We start from the raw sequence: 20911 nt of genomic DNA, 5'->3' as shown, positions 1-20911 counted from the left end.
TTGAAATCAATCTAAATGAGATCCAAAAACCAAAATATATTTTCAGATGCATTTCACCAAATTAAAAAAAAAAACTAATTATTTTCATGAAAAATAATTTCTTAGAAAGAATTTTCCTTTCGGATTGCGCTTTTCCACTCCTAATTTGGTTAAAACACTCCCTAGTAAAGCGTTATGACCATTTCACCCATTGTGGATCCCACCTTTCAGCATCTTAATCATTTCCTTGGTATTTTTTTTCCCTTCTACTGCGGGTCCCACTTTCCTCCGTTTTCATCCTTCTCATTTTCTCTTTGCATGCAATTATCATTCTATCTCTTCCGGCTCCCACTTCCATGCTTTTTGGTAAAAGCGTGGCATCCTCCAGCGAAGTTGAGGAGGATGCGGAGTGCGAGGGTTAGGCTTGTGAGGCGGCCTCCGAGCAACGATTTCTTGCCTAGATAGTTATTATTGCACCTGAGATTCGCCTCCTAAACGACAGTCACATAGTTGGTGCAGGAATCAGATGTGGGTGAAGAGAAGTCTATTATACAACATAACTATGCAAGCAAGAGGATTGGCAACCAAAGTGATGTCTAAAAAAATTAAGACGAAAGATAAGCTCCTGAGTTTTGATGGTTTGACCCATCTAAAGCATATCTCTTGAGCAGTTCCATGTAAATTATGTAAGGTGCCGGTCTAAACTGGCTACATGGACTGACCTTGCATAGAAGGCAATAAAGTAGGCCGTTCGAAAATTGAAAGAAAGAAAGAAAAAATGCAAGGATGCGAAACTGCCTAGTTACCCTAGCAATTCATTGAGGTAATATGCTACCATAATCACCTTTGAAAAAGCCTACCGACTCAGTTAAATGACGTTTTCTCGATCTAATTGGTGGTTGTGCAACATATAGAAGCCCTTTTCTATCAAACCCAACCTAATATAATACAAAGAAGGGATCCAACCATACTTTGCACAGCCACCTACTAGCTAATATGTGAAAATGCATTTGGCACGCCCACTTGTTTTTCACTTTCTCAAGAATCACAGTCAAAAGCTTCAATGAACCTACAAAAATGAGAAGAAAAATGAAATTTCTTGGGAAACAAAAAACCTTCATCCTTTACTAAATTCGAACCAAAATTAGACCAATATTATGGGGAGATATCAAAATGTGCATCTTGAAATTATTCTACCAAAGAAAGAGGTTAATGGAAACTAGTCCGGGGAAATTTTCGAAGAAAACTCAAAATCCACTGAAAAAATCAAATGCATTCTCTATCCCAAGAGAGTCAAAGAAACTAGTAAGTTCAATACTTAGAAGTGATGGGATGATAATCCTTTTTTTCGCTTGGTGAAACCAAAACAGAAACCACAAAAGGGGAGAAATTTAGCAATGGCACAAGGCCTCACTAAAGAAAATAAAAACACCTTCAGACTTCATTGAATCGAACCCATCACAAGGAAAATTACTACCTTACTCGATATTAACCTACACTTCGAATTTAATCAATTTATCCAGCACCCATCACGAAAAACAATGCAAAAACCATCTCAGGCATAGAAGAAAATAAAGTAAAAGAAGAGAGAAATAGAGGATGAAGATGAAGGAAAGTAGGACCTGCGAAAGAAGAAACTTAAAAAAGGAATGCAAAGGCTACTGAAAGATGGAACCCACAATGAGTAATATGGTTACTATCGCGACCTTCCCAAAGGTGAATTACCCAAGAGAAAATTAATGGATTACTAAGTCTGAAGACTTAGCATGGACCCTCTCAAGTCCTACCAATCGCAACTTGACACTAAAAAAATTATCCATTTAAACATGCAATTTTACTCAATTTGGAGCCACCACTAATTAATTAGGGTTGATTAAAAACCTAAGTAAAATATAGGAGAATACTTTACCTTTGCAAACCAGAGATTCAATAAGTTCGAAGACATGATTAGGCTAAATTGATCTAACGCCTTTTCAATACATTTTCATTTTAATTTCAAAAATATTTTGCAAGTAGTCTTAATTAATTTGAACTTAAGCCACTAACATGCAAAGGGTGGTCATGTAGACGCACACTCAATAAAATAACATTCAATAAACCCAAGTGATAAATTGAAAGAATTATGACTAACCTAAGCAAAACAAACTATGACTTTATTGAGGTTTATTCTAAAAAAGAAAAAAGCCTACAAAATGATAATTAAAAATGCATGCTCTAAACATGATTTCTAAATGATATGACACCTAATTTTTTAATATTAATTATGTGCAATCTTAATCTAAATTTGATATGCATGATTTTTGCTCTAATGACGCGTATGACATAACTTGAACTATCATAACAGGTGTGCAATCTAATTTACATGATCCTAAATATGCATGTGCTACATGATATGGAACGGATGACATGGTAATTCTATATGCATGTCTATTTGTCTTATGATTTTAATTTTTAATTTTTATATTTTATGACTTTTTGTTAGAAAAAGAAGTTACTCCATATTTATTATGTTATTATCTAAACTAAGGAATAACTAAATCTATCTTAACCATGAAATTTCCTATGTTCCTATATTTTCCTAAAAAGGCATTTCTTACATGAAATGCAATCTGACCTATTATGTAATGCAATTTTTATATAAGAAAATTTATAAGAAAATTTACTAGAAATTAACACAAGAAATGTAATTAGCCACATAAAAGATAATTCACCACAACTCAAGACGGAAGATCACAATAATAAAAAAATCTAATCTGATGTCTCTCGGCTCATTATATTGATCATTGTGAGCCTCGACACGACAATCTTCTTGATCGATAATGTCTAACAAAATCACCAATCATGATTAGGAATAAATAACTGTAAATTAAGTAACAAAATAACCAAATTAAATTCAGTTAAAGAGATTACCTAGCTCAGAGAAATTATCTCTGAAGAATGGGACTAGCAAGGAACAATGCCAAGCTCACACGGCTGAATTCACAATTGATGTGAGAATTCCGCTAAAAATACAAGACAGCAATGTAGACCTTCTCAAACACCAAGTAACCTGCACAATGTTAAATTAATGTCTCAAGTTTGAATTTGGATAACGATTTGCTAAACCGAATTTTTCGATAAATTTTTCTTCAAAGAATTGGAAATTGGATGAAAAAAGAAGAAACAAATTTCTTTCTTGGACTTTTTTCTATGAAACATGCAAAGCAAGACAAAAGGAGAAATAAGAGATAAAAGAAAATGAAAATTGAAGTTTTTCTTCTTCCCTTGCAAGTGTCCATATCCTCATCAAAAAAGAAAGGAGTAGGTTTTTCTTCTCTTATAAAAAGTGACTACTGTATGAGCCGCAGAAGGGAGCCGCACATAAGAGGAGCTGAAGCCACGTGAAGCCTTGATTTAGAACACGAAGCCCGAAAGACAAATGCTAGAGTTCTTGATTTTGGAGTACGTAAAGCATTATATTTTGAGCTTGAATGCGTGGTAATTTTGTGCCGTGAATTTATGTCCAAATGAGTTATTTATTTATAAATACTTTGGGTTTGTGGTTCAATCTAGATATGGGAAACACTTGAGCATTTGATCGATTGTAGACTCTAATACTCCGATTATAGTGGATTATTTGTTACTAACTCTCCCCATGAGCGTAGGTACCAATACTTGGACTGAACCACGTAAATTTCTAGTGTCCTTATTATTTATCGTTTATTTTTCTGGTGATTTTGCGTTGGCATAAATTGTAAGATCATGTCATTTCCGCGTATTATATTCCAACAATTGGTATCAAAGCTTGGGATTTGATTTCTTGATTGTGATTTGGAGCTTTTGCTTGTTTGATTATTATCTGGAAATTCTGTTATTGCAATTATGTTTGAGAGGAAATCTAAAATTGAGAAGTTTAACGGGAGCAACAACTTTGTGTTATGGAGCATCAAGATGCAAGCTTTATTGACAATCCAAGGTTTTGGCAAGGCACTAGATGGTGAAGATAAGTTACCGATTATAATGAAAGCCTTAGAGAGGGTAGAGCTAATGGAAAAAGCAAAGAGCACAATCCTGTTAAATTTGTCGGATGATGTCTTAATAGAGGTCGCTGAGGAGAAGGATGCCGCAGCATTATGGGCAAAACTTCAAGCACTCTATGTGAAGAAATATTTGAACAATCGCTTGTACATGTTGACGAAGATGTTTCAATTTAGATATACTAAATATATGTCTATCAAAATTCACCTAGATGAATTTAATAAACTCATGATGGATCTGAAGAACGTCAGTAAGATAATTAATAATGAAGAATAGGGCATGATGTTGTTAGCTTTTTTACTAGATGCATGGAAGCACTTTGCTAGTTCACCATTGCATGGGCATACTACTATTACCTCAAAAGAGGTAAAGTCCATCTTATTCTCTAAGGAGTGACAGAGAAAGTTGCGAGATGATGGTCTGGCACAAGAAGTAGCGCAAGCACTGACAATTCGGGGTAGAGAATAACATCAAAGGCTTAGTAGTAGCAGAGGTAAAAACAGATCAAAATCACACCATATAAAGTCCAAGGGACACGTGAAGTGCTTTGAGTGTCACGAGGAGAGGCACATCATGAGAGATTGTTCAAAGCGAAGGAATAAAGTTGATAGGCAGAATGCCACAAGCAATGTGGCGAACATTGCTGAAGGGAGCAATAGTGATGCAGAAGCTGTTTTATGTGTGACTGCTATTTTGTCAGGAGACGAATGAGTGCTAGATTCAGGGTGTTCTTAACATATGATCCCTCATAAGAATTGGTTTACTACTTACTATATTGCAGATGATGGTAGAGTTCTTTTGGGGAATAATGCAATCTGTAAGGCTGTGGGGATAGGGACAATTTGGATTCGGATGCACGATAGGGTGGTGTGCACATTAACAAATGTAAGGCATGTACTTGAGCTCAAGAAAAACCTTATTTCTCTAGGGACACTCGATGACATTGGGTATAGGTACACTGCTGGAGGTGGAGTATTGAAGATCTCTTGAGGTGCCATGACAGTGATGAAGGGGAAGAAATGAATATTCTCTATCATCTACTAGGAGAGACCATGACCGGAACCGTTGCAGTTTCATTAGTCTGACTCAATTATGGCATATGTGTTTAGGACACATGAGTAAGGCAGGTATGATGATATTGAGTGAAAATGGGTTGTTGATGGGTTAAAAGACAAGGAAGCTGAACTTATGTGAGTATTGCATCTTTGGGAATGAGCACCAAGTTAAGTTTACTACAGCTATTCATTTGACCAAACGACTAGTTGAATATGTTCATTTAGATGTCTAGGGCCCGCTTTCGATTCCTTCGAAAGGAGGTGCCCAATATATGCTGACATTTATCAACGATTATTCTAGGAATGTATGGGTATACTTTCTGAAGCATAAATATGAAGCGTTTGATTGGTTCAAGAAATTTAAGGCATTGATTGAAAAGCAGTCAGATAAACAAATCAAGTGCCAGAGAACCGATAATAGCATGAAGTTCTGCAGTAAAGATTTTACCGAGTTCTGCAAGAAAGAAGGTATTATGAGACACCACATAGTACCTGGGACATCACAACAGAATGGCGTGGTAGAACGGAAAAATAGAAATTTGCTTGAGCGAGCTTAATGCATGCTTTTGTATGTAGGACTTAGTAAGGAATTTTGGGCGGAAGCAGTGAACATGGCATGTTACTTGGTTAATCGGTCTCCATCACTTGCTATCGAGTGGAAGACTCCTGAGGAAATATGGTCGGGGAAACCTGCTGATTATTCACGTATATTCGGATGTCTTGCGTATGCTTATGCGAGTGATGGTAAACTTGAGCCGAGGGCGAAGAAGTGCATATTTTTGGGTTATGCACATGGGGTGAAAGGTTACCGACTGTGGTTCACTGATCCCAAATCATTCGATTTTCTAATCAATAGATATGTGATCTTCAACGAGACTGCAATGTTTCAATGGAGGAGTTCTGAGACACAACCGGTAGAGAAGACAAATCATGGTGTCATTAGTGAGGTAGAGCTTCAGGTGGAGACTTTGGAGACCTCGAAGGTAACAAAAGTTGAGACTGTAGATGAAGCCGCAGTTCCTAAAGTCGGTGATAGTGAACAACTAGCAAAGTGGCAACACACTATAACCGCGGATAGACAAAGAAGATAAATTAAATTATCGGTACGTTATGGTTATACATATATTGCTTATACATTGATTGTAGATGATGAGGTGGAAACAGATGAGCCTTCATCTTACTCTGAGGCAATGGCTAGTTCGGAGTCGTCGTAGTGGCTAAGGGCTATGAGTGAAGAGATGGAATCACTCCATCGAAATCAGACATGGGAGCTAGTTAATATACCTAAGAGCCAAAAGATTGTCGGAAGTAAATGGGTTTTCAAACAAAAAGATGGCATTCCCGGCGTTGAGGCAGCAAGGTATAATGCGAGACTTGTGATGAAGGGGTATACACAGCGTGAGGGCATTAACTACAATGAGGTGTTCTCTCCTATGGTAAGATATACTTTTATTCGTGTTTTACTTGCCTTAGTTGCTTCACAAGATCTCAAGTTAGAGTAACTAGATGTGAAATCTGCGTTTCTTTACAGAGAGTTGGAGGAGCAAATTTACAGGAGGCAACCAGAGAGATTTGATATTCTAGGTAAGAAAGATCATGTTTGCTTGTTGAAGAAATCTTTGTATGGGCTAAAACAATCTCCTAGGCAGTGGTATAAACGTTTTGATACTTTCATAGCTAGTCATGATTATTCAAAAAGTTAGATGGATAGTTGTGTTTACTATAGGGAAAATGGTTCTTTGATTTATCTTTTCTTATATGTTGATGATATGCTAATAGCAGTTAAGAATATGTCTAATATTCATGTGCTAAAGAGGCAATTAAACGCTGAATTTGAGATGAAAGATTTAGGTGCTGCAAAAAAAAATTTGGGTATGGAGATTTTGCGTGACAGAGCTACAGGAGTTTTACATCTATTTCAAAAGAAATATATTGAGAAGATTGTGGCGAGTTTTAATATGCAATTGGCAAAATCTATAAGTACACCTTTAGCAATTATTCCAGCACCCATCACAAAAAACAATGCAAAAACCATATCAGTCATAGAAGAAAATAAAGTAAAAGAAGAGAGAAAGAGAGGATGAAGATGAAGGAAAGTAGGACCTGCGAAAGAAGAAACTTACAAAAGGAATGCAAAGGCTACTGAAAGATGGAACCCACAATGCGTAATATGGTTACTATCGCGACCTTCCCGAAGGTGAATTACCCAAGAGACAACTAATGGATTATTAAGTCTGAAGACTTAGCATGGATCCTCTCAAGTCCTATCGATCGCAACTTGACACTAAAAAAATTATCCATTTAAACATGCAATTTTACTCAATTTGCAGCCACCACTAATTAATTAGGGTTGATTAAAAACTCAAGTAAAGTATAAGAGAATACTTTACCTTTGCAAACCAGAGATTCAATAAGTTCGGAGACATGATTAGGCTAAATTGATCTGACGCCTTTTCAATACATTTTCATTTTAATTTCAAAAATATTTTGCAAGTAGTCTTAATTAATTTGAACTTAATCCACTAACATAGAAAGGGTGGTCATGTAGACGCACACTCAATAAGATAACATTCAATAAACCCAAGTGATAAATTGAAAGAATTATGACTAACCTAAGCAAAACAAACTACGACTTTATTGAGGTTTATTCTAAAAAAGAAAAAAAGAAAAAAGCCTACAAAATGATAATTAAAAATGCATGCTCTAAACATGATTTCTAAATGATATCACACCTAATTTTTTTAATATTAATTATGTGCAATCTTAATCTAAATTTGATATGCATGATTTTTGCTCTAATGACGCGTATGACATAACTTGAACTATCATAACACGTGTGCAATCTAATTTACATGATCTTAAATATGCATGTGCTACATGATATGGAATGGATGACGTGGTAATTCTATATGCATGTCTATTTGTCTTATGATTTTAATTTTTAATTTTTTATGACTTTTTGTTAGAAAAAGAAGTTACTCCATATTTATTATGTTATTATCTAAACTAAGGAATAACTAAATCTATCTTAACCATGAAATTTCCTATATTTTCCTAAAAGGCAATTCTTACATGAAATGCAATCTGACCTATTATGTAATGCAATTTTTATATAAAAAAATTTATAAGAAAATTTACTAGAAATTAACACAAGAAATGTAATTAGCCACATAAAAGATAATTCACCACAACTCAAGACGGAAGATCACAATAATAAAAAATCTCATCTGATGTCTCTCGGCTCATTATATTGATCATCGTGAGCCTCGACACGACAATCTTCTTGATCAGATAATGTCTAACAAAATCACCAATCATGATTAGGAATAAATAACTGTAAATTAAGTAACAAAATAACCAAATTAAATTCAGTTAAAGAGATTACCTAGCTCAGAGAAATTATCTCTGAAGAATGGGACCAGCAAGGAACAATGCCAAGCTCACACGGCTGAATTCACAATTGATGTGAGAATTCCGCTAAAAATACAAGATAGCAAGGTAGACCTTCTCAAACACCAAGTAACCTGCACAATGTTAAATTAATGTCTCAAGTTTGATTTTGGATAACGATTTGTTAAACCGAATTTTTTGATAAAGTTTTTCTTCGAAGGATTGGAAATTGGATGAAGAAAGAAGAAACAATTTCCTTTCTTGGAATTTTTTCTATGAAACATGCAAAGCAAGACAAAAGGAGAAATAAGAGATAAAAGAAAATGAAAATTGAAGTTTTTCTTCTTCCCTTGCAAGTTTCCATATCCTCATCAAAGAAGAAAATTAAAGTGGTGGGGCCCAATTGACCTTGGGCACACATGTACACACAAAAGAAAGGAGTAGGTTTTTCTTCTCTTGTAAAAAGTGACTACTGTAGGAGCTGCAGAAGGGAGCCGCACATAAGAGGAGCTGAAGCCGCGTGAAGCCTTGATTTAGAACACGAAGCTCGAAAGAAAAATGCTGGAGTTCTTGATTTTGGCGTACGTAAAGCGTTATATTTTGAGCTTGAACGTGCGGTAATTTTGTGATGTGAGTTTGTGTCCAAATGAGTTATTTATTTATAAACACTTTGGGTTTGGGGTTCAATCTAGATATGGGAAACACTTGAGCATTTGATCGATTGTAGACTCTAATACTCCGATTATAGTGGATTATTTGCTACTAACTCTCCCCATGAACGTAGGTACCAATTCTCGGACCGAACCACGTAAATTTCTAATGTCCTTATTATTTATCGTTTATTTTTCTGATGATTTTGCGTTGGCATAAATTGCAAGATCATGTCATTTGCGTGTATTATATTCCAACAATTGGTATCAAAACTTGGGATTGGATTTCTTGATTGTGATTTAGAGCTTTTGCTTGTTTGATTATTATCTGGAAATTCTGTTATTGCAATTATGTTTGAGGGGAAATCTAAAATTGAGAAGTTTAACGGGAGCAACAACTTTGTGTTATGGAGCATCAAGATGCAAGCTTTATTGACAACCCAAGGTTTGGGCAATGTACTAGATGGTGAAGATAAGTTGCCGATTATAATGAAAGCCTCAGAGAGGGTAGAGCTAATGGAAAAAGCAAAGAGCACAATCCTTTTAAATTTGTCGAATGAGGTCTTAATAGAGATCACTAAGGAGAAGGATGCCGCAGCATTATGGGCAAAACTTCAAGCACTCTATGTGAAGAAATATTTGACCAATTGTTTGTACATGTTGACGAAGATGTTTCAATTTAGATATACTAAATATACGTCTATCAAAACTCACCTAGATGAATTTAATAAACTCATGATGGATCTGAAGAACATCGATAAGATAATTAATAATGAAGAATAGGGCATGATGTCATTAGCTTTTTTACCAAAGTCATGGAAGCACTTTGCTAGTTCACCGTTGCATGGGCGTACTACTATTACCTCAGAAGAGGTAAAGTCCGTCTTATTCTCTAAGAAGTGGCAGAGAAAGTTGCGAGATGATGGTCTAGCACAAGGAGTAGCGTAAGCACTGACGATTCGGGGTAGAGAATAACATCAAGGGCTTAGTAGTAGCAGAGGTAAAAGCATATCAAAATCACACCATATAAAGTCCAAGGAACACGTGAAGTGCTTTAAGTGTCACAAGGCGGGGCACATCAGGAGAGATTGTTCAAAGCGGAGGAATAAAGTTGATAGGCAGAATGCCACAAGCAGTGTGGCAAACGTTGCTGAAAGGAGCAATAGTGATGCAAAAGCTATTTTATGTGTGACTGCTACTTCGTCAAGAGATGAATGAGTGTTAGATTCAGGGTGTTCTTATCATATGACGCCTCATAAGAATTGGTTTATTACTTACCAGACTGCAATGATGGTAGAGTTCTTTTAGGGAATAATGCAATCTATAAGGCTGTGGGGATGGGGACAATTCGGATTCGGATGCACGATAGGGTGGTGTGCACATTAACAAATGTAAGGCATGTACCTGAGCTTAAGAAAAACCTTATTTCTCTGGAGACTCTCAATGACATTAGGTGTAGGTACAACGCTGAAGGTGGAGTATTGAAGATCTCTTGAGGTGCCATGACAGTGATGAAGGGGAAGAAATGAATATTCTTTATCATCTACTAGGAGAGACCATGATCGGAACCGTTGCAATTTCATTAGTTTGACTCAATTATGGCATATGCGTTTAGGGCACATGAGTGAGGCAAGTATGATGATGCTGAGTGAAAATGGGTTGTTGATGGGTTAAAAGACAAGGAAGTTGGACTTATGTGAGCACTGCATCTTTAGGAAGGAGCATTAAGTTAAGTTTACTACAGCTATTCATTTGACCAAACGACTAGTTGAATATGTTCATTTAGATGTCTGGGGCCTGTCTTCGGTTCCTTCGAAAAGAGGTGCTCAATATATGCTGACATTTATCAACGATTATTTGAGTGATGTATGGGTATACTTTCTAAAGTATAAATATGAAGCGTTTGATCAGTTCAAGAAATTTAAGGCATTGATTGAGAAGCACTAAGATAAACAAATCAAGTGCCAGAAAACCGATAATGGCATGGAGTTCTGCAGTAAAGATTTTACCGAGTTCTGCAAGAAAGAATGTATTGTGAGACACCACACAGTACTTGGGACACCACAACAAAATGGCGTGGCAAAACGGAAAAATAGAAATTTGCTTGAGCAAGCTCAATGCATGCTTTCGCATGCAGGACTTAGTAAATAATTTTGGGTCGAAGCATTGAACATGGCATGTTACTTGGTTAATCGATCTCCATCATCTGCTATCGAGTAGAAGACTCCTGAGGAAATATGGTCGGGGAAATCTGTTGATTATTCCGGATTACGTATATTCAGATGTCCTACGTATGCTTATGCAAGTGATGGTAAACTTGAGCCGAGAGTGAAGAAGTGCATATTTCTAGGTTATGCACATGGGGTGAAAGGCTACCGACTATGGTGCACTAAACCCAAATCATTCGATTTTCTAATTAGCAGATATGTGATCTTCAATGAGACTGCAATGTTTCAACAGAGGAGTTCTGAGACACAATCAGCAGAGAAAACAGATCATGGTGTCATTAGTGAGGTAGAGTTTTAGGTTAAGACTTTGGAGACCTTGAAGGTAACAAAAGTTGAGACTGTAGATGAAGCCGCGGTTCCTAAAGTCGGTGATAGTGAACAACTAGCAAAGCGACAGCACACTATAGCCACAGATAGACAAATAAGATAAATTAAATCACCGGTACGTTATGGTTATACATATATTGCTTATACATTGACTGTAGATGATGAGGTGAAGACAGATGAGCTTTCATCTTACTCTAAGGTGATGGCTAGTTCGGAGTCGTCGCAGTGGCTAAGGGCTATGAGTGAAGAGATGGAATCACTCCATCGAAATTATACATGAGAGCTGGTTAATATACTTAAGAGCCGAAAGATTGTCGGAGGTAAATGGGTCTTCAAACAGAAAAAGGGCATTCCCGATGTTGAGGCAGCAAGGTATAATGCGAGCTTGTGATGAAGAGGTATACACAGTGTGAGGGCATTAACTACAATGAGGTGTTCTCTCCTATGGTAAGATATACTTTTATTCGTGTTTTACTTGCCTTAGTTGCTTCACAGGATCTCAAGTTAGAGCAAATAGATGTGAAAACTGCGTTTCTTCACAGAGAGTTGGATGAGCAAATTTATAGGAGGCAACCAGAGAGATTTGATATTCTAGGTAAGAAAGATCACGTTTGCTTGTTAAAGAAATCTTTGTATGGGCTAAAACAACCTCCTAGGCAGTGGTATAAACATTTTGATACTTTCATAGCTAGTCAGGACTATTCAAAAAGTTAGATGGATAGTTGTGTTTACTATAGGAGATTGGAAAATGGTTCTTTGATTTATCTTCTCTTATATGTTGATGATATGCTGATAGTAGTTAAGAAGATGTCTAATATTGATGTGCTAAAGAGGCAATTAAATGCTGAATTTGAGATGAAAGATTTAGGTGCTGCAAAGAAAATTTTGGATATGGAGATTTTGCGTGATAGGGCTACAAGAGTTTTACATCTATTTTAAAAGAAATATATTGAGAAGATTGTGGCGTGTTTTAATATATAATTGACAAAATCTATAAGTACACCTTTAGCAAAGCACTTTAAACTTTCAGATAAATTATTACCGCAAACTAAGGAGGAAAATGAGCATATGTCCCGTATTCCTTATTCTAGTGCCGTGAGTAGTATTATGTATGCTATGTTGTGCACTAGGCCTGATATTTTACAAGCTGTGAGCGTGGTTAATCACTATATGAACTGTCCTAGTAAAGCTCATTGAAAAGCTGTGAAGTGGATTCTTAGATATTTGAAGGGGACAATAGATGTGGGTATAGTGTACTGGAAGGACAGCAATGGCAGTAAGACCACTGGTTTTATGGATTCGGATCACATCAGTGACTTGGATGATTGTAGGTCTTTAGCAGGGTACATATTTACGTTAGTGGGTGGTATAATTAGTTGGAAAGCGTCCTTACAGAATTACATTGCCTTGTCTTCGACTGAGACAGAGTACATGGCACTAACCTTTATAACGAAGGAGGCAATATGGTTACAAAGTTTGCTCTCGAACTTTGGGTTAGAATAGAAAAGTATGGATATACACTATGATAACCAAGGTGCGATATATTTGGCGTATAATCCAATTTATCATGAGTAAACGAAGCATATCAATATCAAGTACCACTTCATTCAAGGTGTCTTAGCTAAGGGTAATATTATTGTCAAAAGGATTGTTACAATAGATAATCCAGCAGACATGATGACTAAATCTATTCCTTTGGTGAATCTCAAGCTCTGCTTGAGCTTTATTGGCGTATGTGGAAAGTGAACGCACGTCGGGGCATTCGAAGAACAGCATAAATAATGAGCACTATAACTTGGCTTCAAACATTGAGCCAATGTGGAGTATTGTTAAATTAATGTCTTAAGTTTGAATTTGGATAACGATTTGTTAAATCGAATTTGTTAATAAAGTTTTTCTTCTAAGGATTGGAAATTGGATGAAGAAAGAAGAAAAGATTTCCTTTCTTGGACTTTTTTCTATGAAATGTGCAAAGCGAGAGAAAAGGAGAAATAAGGGATAAAAGAAAAAGAAAAATGAAGTTTTTCTTCTTCCCATGCAAATGTCTGTATCCTCATCAAAGAAGAAAATTAAAGTGGTGGGGTCCAAGATCAAACTTTTGACCTTCGGCACACACGTACACATAAAAGAAAGGCGTAGGTTTTTCTTCTCTTATAAAACGTGACTATTGTACAAGCCGCAGAAGGGAGCCGCACGTAAGAGGAGCTGAAGCCATGTGAAGCCTTGATTGATTTAGAACGCGAAGCTCAAAAGAAAAATGCTGGAGTTCTTGATTTTGGAGTACGTAAAGCGTTATATTTTGAGCTTGAACGCGCGGTAATTTTGTGCCATTAGTTTATGTTCAAATGAGTTATTTATTTATAAACACTTTGGGTTTGGGGTTAAATCTAGATGTGGAAAATACTTGAACGTTAGAGCGATTGTAAACTCTAATACTCCAATTATAGTGAATTATTTGCTGCTGACTCTCCCCGTGGATATAGGTACTGATACTCGGACCGAACCACGTAAATTTCTGATGTTCTTATTATTTGTCGTTTATTTCTTTGGTGATTTTGCGTTAGTATAAATTATAAGATCTTATCGTTTCCGCGTATTATATTCCAACACGCAAGAAAAATGGTTCCAACAATACACAGTTGGAAGACCTATGTGTGTAACTAGCAATGGTGTTATCACCAATGAAGAGCTGCAACGTGGCTGGATGTGCAAGAGACGTCAAAAGACCACACCAGAAATGTTGCCAGGAGTAAAGCACGTTGGAGGAACGTCAGGACTGAGCTTGAACTCGCCAGTTTAACTGGTGCGAGGCCGTAAAACACAATGCTGAGGCAAACTAAGAACCTAGGACCCACAGGGCATGATTAAGATCTTGCCCGGATGGCTCGAGGATGTTGCACAATGTCTATCAGAGGCGTCGAGGAAACGTGTTGATAATATTCATGTCAGTGCGGGCTTCAAGAACGCACGACGCGACAACCGAAAGCGCAAGACTTTGCAAATTTCTCCCCCCCGGTCAACCAAGCCACCCCACCTTAAACGAAGCCTCATCAACACTTTGCAAATTTCTCCCCACCGTGTCACTCATGAACACCCCGCAAATTTCTCTCCCTCTCACCTTTTCTCATTCCCCTTCAGCGGAACCTCACGAACTCTTACCAATTTCTCTTCCCCCACTAAGCAAAGCCTTTCACTCTCTATTTATAGAAAAAAAAAAGTAAGTGAAGATTGTTCAAGATAATTGCATATATTTATTCAACCGCTGACGATCATCTTAGGAAAAGAGGGGATACACTCAACAAGAAAAATGCTCCATTATTCAAAATCTAAAATCTTTCTAAATCTCCCTCCACAACCAAATTATTTTATTTTATAAATCATTTTTCTATTCTCTCTTTTTTGTTTTCTATTTTTTTAGAACAATTTTTGAAAAGATAAGTCCAGTCCTAAATGTTATTGTTACCTAAATGTAATGTTATGAAATGTTTAATGTAATTTTGACATTTTTATATGACGAACAAGTAAGTAAAATAGTCAAAATTTAAGTGTCAATAGTTACAGTACTTTGTTGGAAGTGTTTTGGCCAAATTAGGAATGGAAAAAATGCAGTCATTTTCTTTTCAATGAAGTTATCCCCAAACAAATGCACTTTGAATGTGTTTATCTATACAATTTTTGAGTGCTTATCGTAACAATCATCGAAGGAATGGCATGTTTCCAACATGCAATTTCAAGATCTCTATTCACGCTTGATTTTGACTTCATCCCTGATAAATTTTAAAAATAAATAAATTCATACAAGCAAATTTTTTTATGGGTGCTTTGGGCAAGATAAACCCTAATTTTCTTTTATTTTTTTGTGTGTATTTTGCCCCCGGGTGGGGGGGGGTGGCGTTAGAAACATCGTCACTGAAAATTCAGGACCTACCATGAAAATGAAACTTGAATTAGATTCTACGGATGGTGTGGAAAATCATTCATCTGTAGTATGTCCTCGTGCTTATTGACCCATAATTCTCAACGTGCAATTAGTGTGGAGCACGTTGCTCATAACAAAGCTCGAGCTTCGTGTCGTCGTCGACCTTGACAAGCCTTAATGGATGACAACGAGATATCTTGACGCGAATATCATACCTTGACGAGATATATGCAAAATCATGTTTTATAAGTGAAAACGGAAAGATTGCCCAAAACATCCTTAATCTATTGCACTTCAACTAATGCAGTCTCAAAATTTTGATTTTACCAATTAAATCTACATTTTACTAATTGAATTTATCTAACTAATTTTAGCCAGAAATTGCTAGCGTACATACCGGCTATCCTACATAACATGTTGGCATTGATGTAATAATTTTTATAATTTTTTTTAAATCTTTAAATATTTTTACTTTTTCTTTCTTTCTTTCTTTCTTTCTTTCCTTCCAAGCCTAGCAAGGATCACGGCCCCTCATCTAGTGGCTGACAAGGGTCGTCAACCATCCTACATAACACAACATTGGCATGATAATTTTTATAGTTTTTTTTTTAAATCTATGATCTCTTTTACATTTTTTTTTCTTTCTTTTGTTTTCCTTCTTTTTTTCCTTCCAAGCCTAGCGAGGGTCATAGCCCTCACCCAATGGCCAATAAGGGTTGCTAGCCCTTGCCTTTGGCCAGCCGGCAACCCTCAATGGACATGATCAGAAAATAAAGAAAAAGGAAAAATAAAACTGAAAAAAAAATAAAAAAAATTTATAAAAAAAAAATTGTCCACCTTAATGTTGGCCATCCTACATAGCACTACGGGTGTCCGTGTTATGTTTTTTTTAGATAATTTTCCAGCAACGAACTTATGTGTGAAAATTCACATAAATACAATCAAAGATAAGTCAGAAAAGGTTAAAGTAAGATACATTACATGATACTAGAAGGGTCTATTAAAAGGGAATAGGTAAAAAGTTCAAAGCCCACTTATGTTAGTTCCCTACTCCCACACGCTCCCATTAACTTGAAAAATCCCTTCTTTCTTCATTTTTTGTAGATTGATACATATTTAAACGGTAAAGAGTCTCGCCTAACAAAAATTCTTCCATGGATGGGATCTATTCATCAAAATAATAATAATAATAATAATAATAATAATAATAATAATAATAATAATAATAACTACCGCATTACGTTTAGTACTTGGAAAATGACTATCAAAAGATGCGAACTCTCTATTCTGCACGGTACTCCCATCGGTGACTCGATTTTTTTAACCAATGAATTTATGGAAAGGAGCTGGTTGTAATTTAGTGAGATCTATGAAGACATCAAGAGAAGCACCGTGCGAGATAACAGATATTCCTTTCATTTAATGTAAAAGAGAGAAAGCAACTAATGTCAGAAACAATTGTAAAGTTGAATTTCGCCACAAAAAATAGGCAAAGAAGAAATGTCCATTCCTAGCTACACATTCCATCGTAAAATGCCAATTCCAACTTTATAACTTAACAATAGAGATGGAAACGCTCTCATTTTATGCCATTAGATGAAGCCAAACAAATATATGGTGATTCGCCAAATCAACAGTGATTCGAGGCCAAAGCAAAGAAAGTTTTACATAATATTCATGAGGAGAGACGACCTATGCATGTGAGCCTCTCGTGTGGGCACACCCACATCGAGACTAATTCAAAGTACGGCAAAAGAAGGGCTTGGAATGCCTCTACATGAGGAGGGAGATCAGCTGGAATAGTGCGAAGGAGGTGCCTGCGGATCCCAACCGCCGGAAGCGACGGCGTCCACGACAGGTCCCATCTGCTTGTAGTTGTAATACACGAGACTCGGGCTCTCGTGGTTGTGGACGCCCTCGTACGTTGTCATCACGTAGCTCGAGTCGTCCCTGTCCCTCTCCACTCTCTTCTTCACGAGGCACCCTCTGCTCGAGCATTTGTAGTAATTCCTACAGCACCAAAGGGTCGACACAAGTGAAATTTAACTTCGCATCAACAAGCCATGATCAGAATCCTTCACGAGCTCGACATGAACGCGATTATATTTTTTCTGCTAGCTATCTACAGTGCTAAAACACGAGGCATTGAATGAGAGTATTCCTTTCACAGATGCAGAGTATCCACCATATAAAACACCCACGAATCAGCAGAGTATAGATGAAATATATACAGAATGCAATCGAATATTACTTAAAAGGCAACTTAATCAACACGCCGTCAGGACCACAAAGTTCGTACACCTTAATGGGGTCCTTGTTTCCAATGATAACGAAGTGACGGCATTTAGGTTATGCGTCCACTTGGGTAGATTGTGCCAATCCCTATTGATTTCGACATACAGATATTTCCGCACTAGCTAGAGATTACACACCGGCATTCGTAGCTTCCCGTTGGATATTGCTCCAATACCAACACCAAGTTGCACTTCGGACATATGTTAAAGAGTGTCCACAAGCATCTTTGGCAGCGGACAAACCCTAGAAAGTAATGTTCTTTCATGGCCATATTGTCCATCCAAAAACAAGGTAAAGCATGTTGACAAAATAGCAAGACAGATACTTGAATTTTGCCCCTATAATATTGCAAGTTATATATATTTCCATCCATATCCTATTTCCCATATAACTAATTTTCTTAGAGAACATGGGTTAATTGGATTTATGAGCTTGGACTTAGGCATTCTCTTGTTAATCTCTCCGAATGAAAGTATTAGATTTCTATTACATCAACCCAAGAATTCTTTGAATTACTTCGTGCAAATAACTTCGTGTTTGGATTATCTACTCGGGTTTCGACTCATGCATCATCCAGTCTACAAGTTTAGTGATTATTTCATGAACACGAAAACTATCCACCTATGAAGGGGTTGGACGTTACAGAAGAGAGAAGCAGAAAACCAACGGCCATAAAAGCGCCAAACTAGGGGCTGCATGCATGAGCTGAGAACCACACTATCGCTTGCTCTGTGCAAGGTTTTTATATTCTTGTGGTTGCAGAAAAGTAGGTCGTCATGTCACCGACCCGGAGGGGACGGATGCAATAATCCAGAAAATGAGAAAAAGGTCTGCAAAATTAAAATAGATGATGGTGAAATATGGTTTATTTTGTTTGTGTCTTCTGATAAGACATGTCATTTTCATTTTGCCTCTGTACTTATTCATTCAAAAACTATATTTCTCTTTCAGATGGGGCTAACTCCCAAAAGAGATTTGCTTATTTTATATATTAAACGAGGAACTCAGGCTTGCATGTGACTGGATTGATAAAACCCTCATAGCAATTCCTTCATGTTCGAAAGAAGAGAACGCAGCTGATTGCTTTATCATTCATATGCCATCACCAATTAACGAGCTGGAAACGAGAAAGAAAACCCATCTGCTTAAACCCTAAAACCCGCTTGAAGGAAGCAGGATCAACTTCTTTAAAGTGAAACTAACCCATGAACATTCATCATGATAGCTCGTGTAAACAGAACGTTATGAAGACTGTCCATACAAAAAGAAGATAAGAGCTAAGCTCATGATATCGACCCACAGTACACTCCTCAAACCACACGATGAGGATGAAGACCAATATGCAAAATGAGAAGGAAAGGTGCGGTATGAATATAATATGAGAATTAAATTGATGCTAAAACAGAAATGAACTTGTCAAGGAGCACTTCGAAGTGTCCCATGTAAGTATATGTTCTAATTATGTTGTGGTCAATTAACGTAAATGATGAAAGCGCACAATCTACCTTTTATCCGAGAGCACTTTACACCACAATAAACCCTTCAACACGCTCTCACCACAAAAGGAGAGCACGAGTGCTACTTTCCCCATTAAATATCGATAATGACAAAAGAAGTTAGAGAATATTATATATATATATAGTGTGTGTGTGTGTGTGTGTGTGTGTGTGTATTTATACGCAAATTTTGGACATCACAGAGCAACCTTTTCTTATATTCATCAGACGAAACCTAGACAAATCACAAAACCGATTGCCCTGCGAATATCAACTAATTAAGATTCGTCTGCTAGCCTTAAAATATACCCACATTAAATACAAGGCAATAACGGGTCCACAGGAAATGGCACCTTTCAGATCTAGTGGTTTTAGCGAGCCATATGCATTTATAAAAAGCTTTGACTGATTAGATCAATAAATGCGAGCGATTCAACCATTATTAATTTATTTTGTAATTACAACAAAAATCTCTTTTTATCGCCGAAATGCAAAGATATATGATAATATCGTTTGATGAATGATGATGTTGAAATTGAAGCAAACATTACCTAGGGTTAGGGCTGTTCTTGACTGATTTCTTCCCATACTTTCGCCATTTGAACCCGTCATCCATGACCTCGAGCTCCGATTTTGTCCTGAAAGCAACCCTCATTCCGGTACCAGACTTGTTCTTCCCTCTTTTGCATCTTCTGCCAGAGAAGAAGATACATTCAGTAATTAATTAGATAATTACATCCTGATCACAAAAAAAAGAAAAAAAAAGATCTAAGCATCCACGCTCGTCTTCTAGGAAGAAAGGGGGACCAGCGTGACAATCACACAAATAGAGGGCATGATCAATAATTCACTTGCATGTTACTGTTTCTTCTTTCACTGGCTTCGGGGGGAGCAAACCCGTTGGAGCTGCCCGCGGAATTTTCCTCGGAATTAGCCATTGTTTTCGCGGAAAAATCTCCCTCGAAATCACCTTCGAGAAGGAGATAATCTGATAATTGGAACTCCGGCAGATCCACCATCTCTTCGAAGCGAGTGTTATTAGGGTTAGGGTCCTGAGGGCCGTTCATGGTCAAGGATATGGGAGAGAGTGAAAGAGAGAAGGAGAGAGGGAGAGAGAGAGAAGAGCGAAAGGAGGCAATGGGTGTTATTCAAGATCTTATCTTAAACTCGATCACATGAAGACCCTAAAGAAAGGAAACTCTGTTCATGCTATTTTTCCAGGAGGAGGTTGCAGAGAAGGTGCATGCTTCACTTGGCGACAAAAGGGTCGCAAGCGCATGAGATAACTATGAGGTCAGCAGATGACCTAGGGTTCTCTTTTTTGTGTGGTGTTGGGGTTGGGACATGAGAGGGGATCGTGGCATTGGGACCTCCATGATTGGGACTTTATTCTTTATTATTTTAATTTAGGCAGCGGCGGCTAACGCGCAAATTATTGTGGGGGCAGTGAACTTGGCCAATTCGGATCTTTGTGCGCGCAAAATAGCTCTTGCTGTTCATGCTTGAATGGTGACTTTATCTGAAAAGTTATTGATTGCATTGTACTCTCGATGGA

General features: G+C 37.1%; 1 protein-coding gene across 2 annotated transcripts; it reads right to left on the bottom strand.

The window, feature by feature from the left end:
* Positions 1 to 17091: 17091 nt before the first annotated feature.
* On the bottom strand, positions 17092 to 20603 carry LOC104418194 (probable WRKY transcription factor 51). Of its 2 annotated transcripts, none has more exons than XM_018862228.2 (3): positions 20212 to 20603; positions 19908 to 20045; positions 17092 to 17575 (listed from the first exon to the last, which is right to left on the bottom strand). In XM_018862228.2, exons 1-3 carry the CDS (start codon positions 20421 to 20423, stop codon positions 17356 to 17358), a joined length of 570 nt encoding a protein of 189 aa, XP_018717773.1. In that variant the 5' UTR covers positions 20424 to 20603; the 3' UTR covers positions 17092 to 17355. The 2 variants fall into 2 exon arrangements, with proteins under 2 accessions (XP_018717773.1, XP_010027762.1); XM_010029460.3 differs by having other exon boundaries at positions 19908 to 20048; positions 20212 to 20599.
* Positions 20604 to 20911: the final 308 nt, after the last annotated feature.

The sequence above is a fragment of the Eucalyptus grandis genome, chromosome 9, assembly GCF_016545825.1.
Source record: "Eucalyptus grandis isolate ANBG69807.140 chromosome 9, ASM1654582v1, whole genome shotgun sequence".
Classification (NCBI taxonomy): domain Eukaryota; kingdom Viridiplantae; phylum Streptophyta; class Magnoliopsida; order Myrtales; family Myrtaceae; genus Eucalyptus; species Eucalyptus grandis.
The sequence above is the reverse complement of the archived record's forward strand: the minus strand, read 5'-3'. Positions and strand labels throughout refer to the sequence as shown.

Bases quoted from the DNA above. Each gene is read 5' to 3' on its own strand.
- LOC104418194 (XM_010029460.3), bottom strand. From the start codon at position 20,423: ATGAACGGCCCTCAGGACCCTAACCCTAATAACACTCGCTTCGAAGAG. The intron at 20,049-20,211 runs GCAAGTGAATTA...CTTCTCTGGCAG, and splicing joins GAAAGAAGAAACAGTAACAT to AAGATGCAAAAGAGGGAAGA. The intron at 17,576-19,907 runs GTAATGTTTGCT...TTGGTGCTGTAG, and splicing joins AAGAACAGCCCTAACCCTAG to GAATTACTACAAATGCTCGA.